This window comes from Anolis sagrei, chromosome 1 (assembly GCF_037176765.1).
Source record: "Anolis sagrei isolate rAnoSag1 chromosome 1, rAnoSag1.mat, whole genome shotgun sequence".
Taxonomy (NCBI): Eukaryota; Metazoa; Chordata; class Lepidosauria; order Squamata; family Dactyloidae; genus Anolis; species Anolis sagrei.
In genome coordinates, this window is record NC_090021.1 from 301,533,132 (window position 1) to 301,547,704 (window position 14,573).

The 14,573-nt window shown below is 40.4% G+C and overlaps 1 protein-coding gene across 2 annotated transcripts in view; it reads left to right on the top strand.

The window, feature by feature from the left end:
- Window positions 1-14,093, top strand: part of BRMS1L (BRMS1 like transcriptional repressor) — a 33,122-nt gene extending 19,029 nt beyond the window's left edge. Inside the window, exons 5-10 of one of the 2 annotated variants that reach the window (XM_060759088.2) lie at window positions 1,672-1,768; window positions 5,360-5,443; window positions 6,799-6,863; window positions 8,843-8,882; window positions 9,254-9,380; window positions 11,852-14,093. In XM_060759088.2, coding sequence (XP_060615071.1) covers window positions 1,672-1,768; window positions 5,360-5,443; window positions 6,799-6,863; window positions 8,843-8,882; window positions 9,254-9,380; window positions 11,852-11,975 — 537 coding nt within the window. In that variant the 3' untranslated portion in view covers window positions 11,976-14,093. Of the gene's footprint in view, window positions 1-1,671; window positions 1,769-5,359; window positions 5,444-6,798; window positions 6,864-8,842; window positions 8,883-9,253; window positions 9,387-11,851 lie in introns of both variants that reach the window. The other variant, XM_060759094.2, reaches the window with a different exon arrangement.
- The last annotated feature ends 480 nt before the right edge of the window (window positions 14,094-14,573 follow it).

Below are 14,573 nucleotides of genomic sequence, written 5' to 3' on the forward strand. Positions count from 1 at the left end.
GAAGGGATGAACAATGGGATTGAGCCTTCATTAAAGTCAAGGGAAAGTGAGTCATGAGGACTATAGTTGGGATGGACATGATGTGGGGATATGTATTTACTTGTCAAAGGGATGCCGGAAGAGCCAGGTTTTTAGATCTTTCTTAAAGGCTGCCAGGATGGGAGCTAGCTTAATCTCACTAGGTAGCAAGTTTCAAAGCCAAGGAGCTGCAACGGAGAAGGCTCTCTCCCCCGTCCCGACAAGTTGCACTTCTGATGGAGGCGGGAGTGAGAGGAGGGCCTCCCCTGAGGATCGAAGAGATCGTGCAGGATTGTAAAAGGAAATGCAGTCACAAAGATAGGCAGGTCCCAAATTGTTCAGGGCTTTGTAGGTAATAACCTGCACCTTGAATTGGGATCGAAAAATTAACATAAAAATCTCAAAGTGGTGTGCAATAAAAGCAATTTAAAACATTTAATATGGCTTGGTATTCTGGCTACATTGCTTCTCTTATTTGCTCATCATGAGGATTTGGTAAACTGTAGTTTTTGTAGTTGTCACTTGCCACAAATTTGTGAGCTTTTAAAGCATGAAGTTTTTAAGAGCAGGCCATGGGGTTCTGCATGGTGTTAGGAATTATTTTAATAGTTTTTTATTAATTAATTTTAACCGAATTGTTTAAATAATTGGGATGTTTCATTCTATGTTTGTATTTATATTTTGTGGGTTTTTAAATTGTATAGTTGTTTACGTCTCAGTCCTGAGAGAATAGTAGGATAGAAATAAATATAATAGGAGGAGGGATCAGGCTTGTTTTCTGCTGCCCTGGAGACTAGGACGTGAAACAATGGCTTCAAACTACAGGAAAGGAGATTCCACCTGAACACTAGGAAGAACTTCCTGACTGTGAGAGCTGTTCAGCAGTGGAACTCTCTGCCCTGGAGTGTGGTGGGGGCTACTTCTTTGGAGGCCTTTAAATAGAGGCTGGATGGCCATCTGACAGGGGTGATTTGAATGCGATTTTCCTTCTTGGCATTTGGTTGGACTGAATGGCCCACGAGCTCTCCAACTCTATGATTCTAACAAGAACAACAACAATAATAACAAGCTACTTTAAAAGGAGAGCTGAATAATATTTTATTGGCATTGAATGTTTGCCAATTTTTAAATGTTGTAAACCACCCTGAATCCCCTTGGGGAGATAGGACGGGATAAAAACAAATTTTTATTATTATTATACAGATGTCTATCTTTTTTGTCCTTGTGTAAGTTTCTGCTGTTCTCAAGCTCTTGGCATTGGCAAAAAGTATCTTTTTCCCATATATCAGAGTACAACTTGAGCTTTGCAGATTGAAAACAACTCTTAGAAAGACCCCTCTCCTTACCTTTTAGCCCCTCTCTCTTGTAATGTAGACACCCACTTGAATCTTCTGCAAAAAGAAATGCCCTCCATTTGCCTGTGTTGCATCTGCTTCGTGTAACGGAAGTGCTGACCTTTCTTCATAGCATCAATCCTAGCTTTTTTACATTGCCATTGGCACTCTATACTGTTATGAAATAATGGATCTTGTACATCAGGCCTTTGTTTAGGAAATCTGCTTGCACTGATCTTGAGTGTCAAATCCAGTAGACGATGTATTGCATGCTTTCAACTAGCTAATGTTTGACTACATTGTTAACTTTGCCTTTCAGAGTGAAAAGCTCTTGTTGTATGACACTGTTCAGAGTGAACTAGAAGAGAAAATCAGACGGCTTGAAGAAGACCGGCATAGCATTGATATTACCTCAGGTAAGTAAGTGCTAGTGGAGGACAAATACACAGAAGACTGACCAAATCAATAAATTGCCAGGTGAAACACCATCACTGTAGAATTCAACCCCAAACACAAACGTCAATGATGTCCTTGGAATATAGTATATTTCTGGGACAAACAAGTCAGCTGTTTTGTTTTTCTTGACAGTGGGATCCTGACTGTGTCACTCTTATCTTGCAGTAACTCTTTCTACTGAAATTTACAAAAGCTGAGATCTTATTTGAATCTGGCAAAGTACAAGGTTTTGCTACTATTCTTATGCTGAAGTCTAGAACAACAAAGGCATAGACAGATCATCAAAGAGGGTGTTTGAAGGGGACAGCCTGGCAGCTGTAGCAGGGCACTGGGTTGGAGCCATGTGCAAGTACCCTTTGGTATCCATTGGACTGCGTATCTCCTTATGTGACGTTGGAAAAATTATTTATATTGTCATAACTCCCAGTTGACCAGCTTTGCAGGCAAAAACTCCATTTTTTTTTTAGTTTTGAGAAGGAGCTGCTTATTTTTCTAGTAGGATAGAGAACCATTCCATAAAGGAGCACTGCTAGTAGCAGCAAGAATCATTGAGCTACCACCATAAGTGTCTTTTTCTAAAGTGGTAAAAAGTTGCTGTTGGTCTTCAAATCTTGTAGGGTCCTTGGATGGTTCACATAAATTTGGGATTTCAAAAAACCCCATAGAAAAAAAAATCACAAGGGGCCAAATCTGGAGAGCGGGCCAGCCACTCCAAATCTGCTCGAAAAGTAGGCCTCAACGACAAAAGCACGCTCCTCACTGTTCCAACGCATGATGGCAACTGAACTGTGTCAGGACAAAACTTTATACTCCCGCCTCTCGAACGAGACCACTAGCGCTCCACTACATCTTCTACTGACTGAATGGCACACATTTTAAAAAAGGAAGTTATGCTGCCTCACCCTGTAGTTCATTCCCCACCTGATCTGCTCCTGTCATCAATAAGGTCAATGGTATTTGTTATCTTGCAAGCATTTTATACATGTGTTGTTTCTTCAGTACACTTGTAGAACAGTTAGACCTTTTACAACCTAGAAATGGAAAAAAAACCTCTCAGGTGAAGCAAACATGCCACATTAACCAGTGATACCTCACTGACTCCTAAATTCTTGGATAGAATCTGAATTGTTGATGGTTCAGAACTCCAAGTGAAACACCTAGTAGACTGTGAAACACCATGTTGTTTGGTTGCTCAATATGAAACTCTGATATTAGGATGGCCAAAGAAAAAACAGTATGAATATTGCCAGTTTCTGGGAAGATTTTCTCCACCAGCAGAAAAAGTAAGACCATAGAGTGAAACAGCGCAGCCTGTGATATCAACTTATGCTAATTGCTGTTTTGGTTGAATGGTATAATTGGGTGACATTTGAACCTAGATTGTGCATCTCTGGCCATTGCGTTGTGAAAGGCTTTCATGGCCGGACTCTCTGGGTTGCTGTGAGTTTTCCGGGCTATATGGCAATGTTCTAGAAGTATTCTTGGCAAAAGTATGATAGCTGGGACCCAGTGCTGGTAGCGCTACGCGGCTCTGAATTAGAAAAGGGAACATGTGCGTGAGACAGCACACGGAGTGAGAGACACAGCAGCGGCAGGATACCAGTAAAGTAATGTACTGCAGGTGGGAGAGGATAACAGTGAAGTAATGTAAGAGTGACTGAATTTGATTCATTTTTCACCTCTGCTTGTATTTCTCCCCTCCTTTCTATCCTTCCTTCCAGTGCAACAGTGTTTTGAACGTTTTGGCATATGATCTCCAGATAACCTATATCTGGAGATCCCCTCCCCCTTTCTACCGAACTACCTTGCAAAGCATCTCTGGATAGCCTACATCAGTATGCTTGGCTGTCCCCCCCCTCCCTCCCCCCACCAAACTACCTTGTCGACTCTGTCGTAGCTGCGTCTTTCACATGGTGCTGTGTCTGGCACACATGTTCCCTTCTCTAATTTAGAGCTGCATTATGCAACCAGCATAGCGCTACCAGCACTGGGTCCCAGCTATCATACGTTTGCCGCATTCTCTCCTGACATTTCACCTGCATCTATGGCAGGCATCCTTAGAGGTTTTGAGATTTGTTGGAAACTAGGCAAGTGAGGTTTATATATCTGTAGAATGTCCAGGGTGGGAGAAAGAACTCTTGTCTGCTCAAGGCAGGTGTAAATGTTGCAACTGGCCACCTTGATTATCATTTAATGGTCTTTCAGCTTCAAAGCCTGGGGGAATCCTTTGTTGGGAGGTGTTTGCTGGCCCTGATTTTTCGTATCAGAAATTCCCCTATTTCTTTACTGTCCTGATTTTAGAGATTTTTTTAACACTAGTAGCCAGATTTTGTTCATTTTCAAGGTTTCCTCCTTTCTGTTGAAATTGTCCACATGCTGTGTAGTCCGACATGGAAGTTGTTAGAGTGGTTCAGCATTTCTGCGTTCTCAAATAGTATGTTGTGCCCAGGTTGGTTCATCAGGTGCTCTGCTGTGGCTGACTTCTCTGGTTGAATTAGTCTGCAGTTCCTTTCATGTTCCTTGATTCGTGTTTGGACAGTCCTGCATTTGGTGGTCCCTATGTAGACTTGTCCACATCTGCATAGTATTTGGTAGACTTCTGCACAGGTGAGAGGACCCCTCTTGTCCTTTGCTGAACATACCATTTGTTGGATTTTCTTGGTGGGTCTGTAGATTTGTTTGTATGCTGTGCTTCTTCATCAGCTTCCCTATGGGGTCAGTGGTTCCCTTGATGTATGATAAGAACACTTTTCCTTTGGGTGGATCTGTGTCTTTACTCTCCTGGCTTCTTCTTGTTCTTGCAGCTTGTTTGATGTTTGTAGTGGAGTATCCATTGGCCTGTGAAGCCCAGTTTAGATGGTTCAGTTCACCTTGGAGGAGGTGGGGTTCACAGATTCTCTAGCCATTGTCAGGAGGAAATAATTGTTTGCTACAAATGAACCTGGTCCTTGTACATCAACCCAAAACAAGAGATTGCTGACTCATGGAAGTGGAATTTCTGTTGCAAAAAATAGATACTTTTTCTTTTGAGCAAATACCAACAGCTATGTAACAAACAAAGGGGCTATTTTTGCTTTGAATGCAAAGATATTAGAGAGTTAGAAAAAGCTTCCATAAAATGTCAAGGAGATTCAGTGCATTAATTTGATTTTTTTCTGTTGGTAATTTTGATTTTTTTTAATATTTATTTTAGAAATGGTCTTGTGTTATTATCAAACAATATTGGGGATTGTTTGTTAAATCATTTTGCTGAATTTGTGCATTTTGATTACTTCAAATATTTTAATGTATTTGTCATGGCTGTTATAGTAAACTAATGAGTTGAATTGCAGTAATCAGAGGCACTGTTTAAACAATCAAGTGCACAACTATCAGATATGTCTCTACCCTGCTTTTGCCAGATCTGTCCATGAAAAATTATTCTAAATGTTTAAAGCATCAACTGATAGCACTGCTAAAATATGTTTTAAATGTGCAGCTCTCCTTTTCCTAATGATGCAAATTTGTACTATGTAACAGTCATTTAACCAGTAATATTTTTGTTTCTTCAGAGTTGTGGAATGATGAACTTCAGTCTAGGAAAAAGAGGAAAGATCCGTTCAGTCCAGATAAGAAGAAACCGGTTGTTGTGTCAGATATCCTTTCATGGTTACCTAATAGGTATCACTAATTTGATAAATTATCATGTGACTCATTGTTAACCCTTCATAAAACCTCAGTTTAGTAACACAGAACCAGGGGCAGCTCAACCCATTATGCAAAGTAAGCATTTGCAGTATAGCTGATTTTGCCCAGCGGCGCTCTTGAGGCGCTCTTGGGGGAAAATAGGCTTTGACATATGCGAGTTGTAGTTACTGAGATGTATAGTTCACCTACAATCAAAGAGCATTCAGAACTCCACCAGTAATGGAATTGAACCAAATATGGCACACAGAATTCCCACAACAAACAGAAAATATATATCAGTGATTGGTTGGGAGGGGCGCGGGGGGGGGGATACTGTTTGCTTACCGTTGAAAATTACCTAGGGCCGCTTCTGCACAGAACAGTGTTGACTGAGATTCATGAGGACTATAGCAATTGCCACATGGGGTGCAGTTTTACTTATGGGCCTGACCTAATAATTGCACTTGAAAATAAGCTAAAGAAGAAGAATGAGCACTAGAACAATGGCAAGAAATGTGGGATAGAACCATAGAGTTGGAAAAGACCACAAGGACCATCCAGTCCAACCCCCTGCACTGCAGGAACACACAATCTAAACATTCCCAACAGATGGCTATCCAGCCTCAAGTTTGTACTGATGTTCTATATGGCTATGCAAATGCTGTAAGTGTTTCGTTCTGTACTTTTGCTTGCTATCAAAATACTGAAATTGCATATGTCTGTTCCCATACATGCCATTTTGGCTATGTTTATTATGAGAGCACAAACCTATCATACCTCTCGGTCCTGTGCGAGAATTGGGATGGACATTTTTTTCTGAGTAGCTGTGCTACACAGTTGTGCAAAGCTGGTGATGAGGTACAGCTAAATAAACGCATCTGCAGGGAATGCTATTTCTATGAGTAGGGTCAGCTGTTTTCCTGCTGCTCCTGAGGAATCAAATGGACTGCAAGGGGAAAATGGACAGTGCTTTATGAAACTCTGAACTGTATAAAAGCATAGGAAGAACCCAGCTAGATCAGATCCAACAATCAGTTCCCGATGTGGCAAATGAGTTGGCTTTGGAAAGGCAACAGGAAGGACAGAAATGTAACTGCACCTTCTATGCATGTGTTAGGTGCCAATTTGTGTTGTGCATATATACACCTCTTGCTTTACTGCCATTACATCTTCTGAAGATGCCAGTCACAGATGTAGGTGAAAAGTCAGGAGAAAATGCTGCTAGAACACGGCCATACAGTCCAGAAACCACACAACACCCTGGTCTTCTGGTATATTTGTTATGATCCACTTTAGAGATGTGCAATTCCCTTAACACACCAACGACCCTATATAGTGTATATGCTACAGGATCTTGATATATTGGAAGATTGGACAACAATAAGGAAGGTAAGGTTGAATGTCTCTGACTGTATGTTTTCAAAAGGAAATGTTGATGTCTATGCCTGTAACTGGGATCTAACGTGGAATTGGACACTGTCTTATATGTTATCTTAGGTGTAAATGTCTTGGGCCAGCACAAGAGTGAACAACCATGTGGTTTTCTTTTGTGTAGAGTATAAAGTGCAGAGTTCAATTTTGGACAATGACTTTCAGAATGAGTGTTGATGTGTAGTTTCTGTGTGATTATATTTTTATATTGATTATAGCATAATGAATATAGATGAATCCTATTTAGAATACGATTTGCAAGCTTTAAGACAAACTTCATCCACATGTTTTAGATTATAAGTGAAGCATGTCCTGATTTTAGAGTTGGTCTACATGATGATCGTTCGAGTGGTCCAGCATTTTTGTTTTCTCAATATGCTGCGTCCAGGTTGGTTCTGGACACATGAAAGGCACTATAGAATAATTCAACCTGAGCAGTCAGCCATAGCAGAGCACCCGATGAACCAACCTGGACAAGCAATTATCTGAGAACACATGCTGGACCACTCTAACAGCCACCGTGTCAGACTACACAGAGAAGCCACTGAAATCTGCAAGCACGTGGACAGTTTCAACAGAAAGGAGGAAACCATGAAAATGAACAAAATCTGGCTACCAGTGTAAAAAAAAACCCTAAAATCAGGACAGTAAATAAAGAGCAACACTCAAACAGGGGCATTCCAGACAAGAATCAATTAGGGCCAACTAACACCTCCCAGCAAAGGATCCCTCCAGACAGTAGTCAGCCAGGCTTTGAAGCTACAAGGCCATTAAATGCTAATCAAGGTGGCCAATTGCAAAATTCACACTTGTCTCAAGCAGACAAGAGTTCTTTCTCCCACCCTGGACATTTCACAGATATGTAAACTTCACTTTCTTAGTTTCCAACAAACATCACAACCTCTGAGGATGCCTACCATAGATATGGGTGAAATGTCAGGAGAGAATGCTTCTGGTACATGGCCATACAGCCTGCAAAAAAGCAACCCAGTGATTCCAGCCATGAAAGCTTTGACAACACAATGGTGATTTTGTTTGAAATATCTCAGGGTTACTTGATAACAAAGATGAATCCATTCTAAAGTTGAAGAGCATACTCTCTCTTCCCCATCCTTACCTTAGGAGGAAAGGATACATCGGGGAAGATACTCAGCATTTAATTTGGAAAGTTGCTGCATGCCATCAGGCCCAGTAGAAATCTAGACAACCAGGTATATCAAGGGATAGATATAGAAGATTTGGAAAAAATGAGCTATTTTTGGTCATGTACCATAATCTTCCAGCTGTGGTGCTGGAGGAAAGTGCTGAGAGTGCCTTGGACTGTGAGAAGATCCAACCAGTCCATCCTCCAGGAAATAAAGCCCGACTGCTCATTGGAGGGAAGGATACTAGAGACAAAGTTGAAGTACTTTGGCCACATCATGAGGAGACAGGAAAGCCTAGAGAAGACAATTATGCTGGGGAAAGTGGAAGGCAAAAGGAAGAGGGGCCGACCAAGGGCAAGATGGATGGATGGCATCCTTGAAGTGACTGGACTGACCTTGAAGGAGCTGGGGGTGGTGACGGCTGACAGGGAGCTCTGGCGTGGGTTGGTCCATGAGGTCACGAAGAGTCGGAGACGACTGAACGAATGAACAACAACAACAACCATAATCTTATTATCTCAAAGTAGTCAAGAGTTCTTAAGCATCAGTTACAGAGTTAGCAGAACAGTTTTGTACAAAGAAATAAACCCACATCTCTTTTAAGTGCAGATATAGATATCTTTTATTGTTTGCCTACTTGCCTTTGGTTTGGAGTGATGTAATAGGCTGTTATATGCACTTACAGCTATCTTCTTGTAAGAGATGTCATGAACTTGCTCTTTGAAGTGGAGCTTCTTTAGGAGTTGATTTTATTGGAAAGGATCATGGATTTTTAAATTTTTTTAATTTCAGGCAATGGCTACATTGGGGCCGCACAGAGTGAAAACAGAACGTAAGAACATTGTGCTTAATACTTGCTTTACCTCAATCTTTTATGTGTAATAATTAAAGCATTCTCATGCATAGGGTCTAAGGGTTTGATATGAGAAGATTTTAATTATACCCATTACAATGACAGAGAGGATACTTGAGTTTTGCCTGGTTGTCTCAGAACAAAAACAAATGGAATAACAATATTCAATCAGTAATTAATGCTGTTTAAATTACAAACTAGCTAACTCATAAATGAATTTATTTACATGATAATAGTTCTAGTAAAAAATATATGTACCAGAATGTTGGTCTTTAAGTGAACAAGAAGGGAAGTGTAAATCTTAAATTTAATGCTGTTTTGTAAACATTGTGTACACTGATTTTTTTCAGCCCCTGTCAAGTTGGAAAAGCACCCACATAATGCAAGATCGGAAGAAGGGAGACTCTATTATAATGGGGAGTGGTATGGACGTGGACAGACAATATGTATTGATAGGAAAGATGAATGTCCTACAAGGTAAAGGTAGTGCAGATTACTCTTCTTATGAATAATTAAGCATGTAAATAAGGTTGTTTTATTTATATGATGAGGTACCTTCATATTATATTGTTTAACTCTGTCTTACTCAACTTAATGTGTCATCTTCTTGGGTTTCCCACTGTCACCACCTAAAGAATTTAAGTCTTAAGGAAACCTAATGCTCTAAGCCTCAAGAAAACTTAGTGCTAGTTAGTTTGTTTTTGCCAGTCTGTAATAGGGTTGCAGGTAGAGAAGGAACCACCCAAGCAGAGGATCCTGAGTTGAGTCTGGAAGACCACAGTGAGATGAAAGAGTTAATTATGAACAATCTGGAATTTCAGAGGGGGTGGAGAAGAGAAGGTAAAGCTGTGGAGCAGTGCTTGATAAGGGAAAACGCAGAGAACAGCTGGAGGAAGGTGGGAGAATGAAGAAAGAAGGCTGGAAGGGCAGAAGGGAGGAATTGTTGAGAGGGAGACTATTGAAGAATGAGAGAAAGAGTTGATGAAAACGTCTAAGATCTTGCTGTTTGGCAATGCAATATGCTGCCTTGTAGAGTGGGGGAGTCTCTGGAGATTTTTAAGCAGAGCCTGGATGGCCATCTGTCTGGGGTGCTTTGATTGTGTTTTCTTGCATGGCAGGGGAATGAAATGGATGCCCCTTTGTGGTCCCAACTCTATGATTCTTATCGTGGCAACAGATAAGTATGGAAAGTATGGTTGGAAAGAACAGCTGGCCTAAAACAAGGCATTTTATAAGCAGTTAGCCCGGCTTGGAGTTACGTGCTTACTTAGGCGATTGTCCTAGTATTGTCCTCATTGTCCTAGTATGATGGCCTTCCAAGTGTAGTGTCTTGTTGGTGGATACATAGGTGACTGTAGGCCCCTATTATTGACCTGCATGCTCTTCCACAGTGAGGGTATTGGTTTCCAGGTGGGAGGCAGTCCCAGTCAGGGTTGGCTTGATGCCCCTCTTGGCACAATTCTCTCTTTCACCCTCCATTCGTACCTCCAACTAGAGCACTTAAGGGCACGAGCTTCCCAGTTCTCAGTGTCTGTACCACAGTTTATAAGGTTAGCTTTAAGCCCATCTTTAAATCTCTTTTCCTGTCCACCAATGTTATGTTTCCCGTTATTGAGTTGTTAGGATAGTAACTGCTTTGAGAGACAGTAATCAGGCATTTAGGCAAGGTGGCCAGTCCAGCAGACTTGATATCGTAGGAGCATTGCTTCAGTGCTGGTGGTCTTTGCTTCTTCCAGCAAAGACCACCAGCACTGACATTTGTCCGCCTGTCTTCCCAAGAGAGTTGCAGGATTTTTTGGCGGCAACGCTGATGGAATTGTTTCAGGAGTTGAGGTGATATCTGTAGATGGTCCACGTTTCACAGGCATATAACAGGGTTGGGAGGACAATAGCTTTATAAACAAGCCCCTTAGTATTCCTACGAAAGTCCCAATCCACAAGCACTCTTTGCTTCATCTGGAAAATTCTGCACTTGCAGAGCTTAGGCAGTTTTGTATTTCAGTCAGTGTTGATTTTTGAGGAGAGGTGGCTGCCATTTCGTTGTGCTGATTAGCATCAAAAAGACTTTATTATGTGTTCTTCTGGATTTTGTGCTTCCTGAGCATGCAGGCTAGTGTTTTCAAGACTTCACTTACTATGGAGGGGGCCAGCTTGCGACATAGTCACATGGTCAACATAAATCCTTGCAGATAGACGCTTTGTAAGTTGATAGTTCTTGTATCAGAATATTTAGAAAGATTATCATAAGTGTTGTTGCAATGCAGTATTGTAGGATGATAATGCATCATTCTAGTTTTATAGTGAGGTTACAACGATAATTTAATGTGAATATAATATTTGGGGTTATTGTTGTGGTCCTTTAAGTTATTTCCGACTTAGGTTTGCCTTACTATTACTGTATTGAGAGGTATTGTTGCCAAGATTGTTCAGAGGAGTTTGTTTTCCTGTGAGGCTGAGTGAATGAGACTTGCTCAAGGCCACCCATTGTTTTTTGTAGTCAAATGGGGTTGATGGTGGTGCTAATGATCTTGGAGCCACATCCCAGCAGATCCCAAAGATGCAAGGCAACTGTATCTTAGGCTTTTTTGGTGGGATTGTTGCTTGACTCTTGAGTATCCTGCTGGCGGTAGATTATTTCCAGCCACTCACTCTTCTGCTAATAACATGTATGCGTCTGTCTGTCTGCCTTTCTTTCTTTAAGGGAGCTGTTAAAAGAAGTGACTGTTTTATAAACAAATGCAATGATGTTTGGTATACCTCCAGTATCAGTGTTACAGCATTCTATTAGCCGTCTTTAATTTAATGAGGCACTTGTTGTAATGCTTGTGTGTTCTATTACCAATAATTACAGTACTGTTTATAAATGGCAATGCAGTTTAGGGTGATATTGTAGTTTTATATGGACACTAATGTGCTCCTGATTTCTCTCCCCCCTCCTTTCTTTTCAGTGCCATAATTACAACAATTAACCATGATGAAGTGTGGTTTAAGAGGCCTGATGGAAGCAAATCCAAACTGTATATTTCTCAGCTACAGAAAGGAAAATATTCAATCAAACATAATCACAACTGACCATTAAAACCAGCCAGACAGTGTTATCCTGCTTGAAGTGCCATGAGATGAAAGATGTATTTACTCTGTGTTCTCATCTATTTTTGTGGCAGTATCTGTGTATTTGTAGTAGTGTAAGTAATTTTCCATACATATGTCATAGAATAAGTGACACATAATCAGGTTGAACATAACATCTTGCCTCTAATTTGGATCCAGCACCTAAGACAGACAATTGTCTACTGGAGAGTGTACGAACATCTGACTAAGAGCCTGCAGTCCTACAAAGCTATGTGTTTGTATGGGAGAGAAATGTATGTACAGCTGGCTGGCAGGGGTCTTTTCAGTTTCTTCTGCAGCCGTTCTCATAGCTAAATGTACACAGCATTTTTTAAATTGCTTCGTATTATACGAATGGCATAGTGAAGATGCTGTCAAAAACACTATCTGGGTGTGTAACTGGTCCTCCATCATATGGGCATGCAGGCTTCCATGAATGTCGTCCAAAAACCATTTATGTAAAATGGAAACAAAGTGGTATTACTTTTTAAAAAAAAGATATGATGGTGTAGTAATTGTGAAGTTCATCACTATTTTTCACTGTTCCCCATCCATTTTGTCTTGGAAACATGTTACTTGTGCAAATGTTACTTTGATGTATTTTGATTGTGAAATATTCTTAAATGAACAGTGAAGAAAACTGGATCCCCCTCCTCAAGTTGCTCTAGCGATGTTATGGATTCTGGTTAATAACAAAACACAGGTACTTTGTTATTGACATTGATGGTAATAATTAAACATAGTTAATAGTGGACACCAGATTGCTATGAAGTGCAGAAGTGATGGCATTATGTCTCTTAGTATTAATCCTCCCCCTCTGTCCCAGTAAGACTGCCCATCCTTGAAAAAAAGCGATCCAAAGGTTTTAGTGCATATTCGTTGGTGAAAAAATGTATCTGTAGCCAATTGAAATGTAACTGTATATTGGATACGGAATTATCATGTTTGCAGCTTCAGACCCTTAGAAAGTTTGCATTTATAAGCTTAGCATCCAGGAGTAAGATCTTTTAGCTTTACTGCACATGTCTGAGGCATGTTGAAGGTATTCTTGTCGGGGTGGGGGAGAAGACATTACTTGGTGGTTATGTGCACTTTAATATCCATTAATATGGGTTTTCAGAGAAAGCTTGTATCTAATGGAATGGACTGCCAAAAGTGTTTTTATGTGCTAGTTAGGTTGGTGCTAAATCTGGAATCTTAACATGTAGCTGGACTAGGTCTTGAAGTCTTAAATTACAATCCCAGCACACAGCATCATTGCAATTGATGGATATGGATATGCTCAGAATGGGGAATGTTCTGCTTCAAGAGCCCTGGACAAATACTGTGGAAGAACATCTTGTTAAACATCTTAAATGACAAGCGAGTATTTTTCTGACTTGTCTCTTTAATTTTATCTACCATGATTTGGGTGGGAATAAGAGCTACAACAAAGTTCAGTGCCCTTGATGTTGACAACTTAACTCGTGCTTCAAATTCTTGCCTTGACAAGGAAAACAATTGAAGAATGAGCAATATATTCCCTTGCAATCAATAGATAGGAAACATATTGTCCTGCAGCTGTCCACATGTTGCACTAATCTTGCATTACAGCCCAGTTATGAGGATGCAAATTGAGGTTTAATTGCGACATGCCCCTTGTGGCTGAAATTATTCATTATATGGTCATTTTATCCCACATCACTGTGGCTGGGAATCTTGACACATCTGTGTGTTGGTGAACTGTAGTCTTCAGCTTGCCAATTCAATTGGTCCTTATTCCTCAGGCTTAAAAGAATGAACAGTTCACAAGTTTAAGGGAAAGTGGATTTGCTGATATGGAAAAACTGACTATTGCCAAAAGTCTATAGAACTTTAGGTATTTAACATGAATCTGGGGACAGTACTCTTATTACTTAGCATGCCACATATGTTAACCTAATGTATATAAAGGTTAAAAATATGACAGGTTGGCTTTTGACAAACCCTATGGTATGTACACAGTTTGATAATGCTTTTTTGTAATAAAATATTTGTATTTTTTAACTCCGTGTATAAATAAACAAACCTGCCATGTAAACTTCCTGTAAAAAGAAACTACCAACTGTTGTAAGTGTTGTGTGTGTCATTTCTCTAGTGTAGCCATTACCATCATGTTGCCCCAATATAAGAAACCTAATGTGTAAGGAACTAGGGCTCTTACCACAAAAACATTTGTTCCTACAAGTATGTTGATCTTACTCTCACAAGACCTTGAACAAAACCATCTAAAAACTCTAAAATCAGGACAATGAATAAAGAGCAACACTCAAATAGCAAGGGAATTCCAGACAAGAATCAATCAGGGCCAACTAACACCTCACAACAAAGGGTTCCCCCAGGCAGCAACCAGCCAGGCTTTGAATCGCAAGACCATTAAATGCTAATCAAAGTGGCCATTTACAACATTCACACTTGCATCTATGGCAGCCATCCTCAGAGGTTGTGAGGTCTGACCTCACAACCTCTGAGGATGCCTGCCATAGATGCAGGCAAAACATCAGGAGAAAATGATGTTGCCATAGCTTTCTGTGTGTTCTT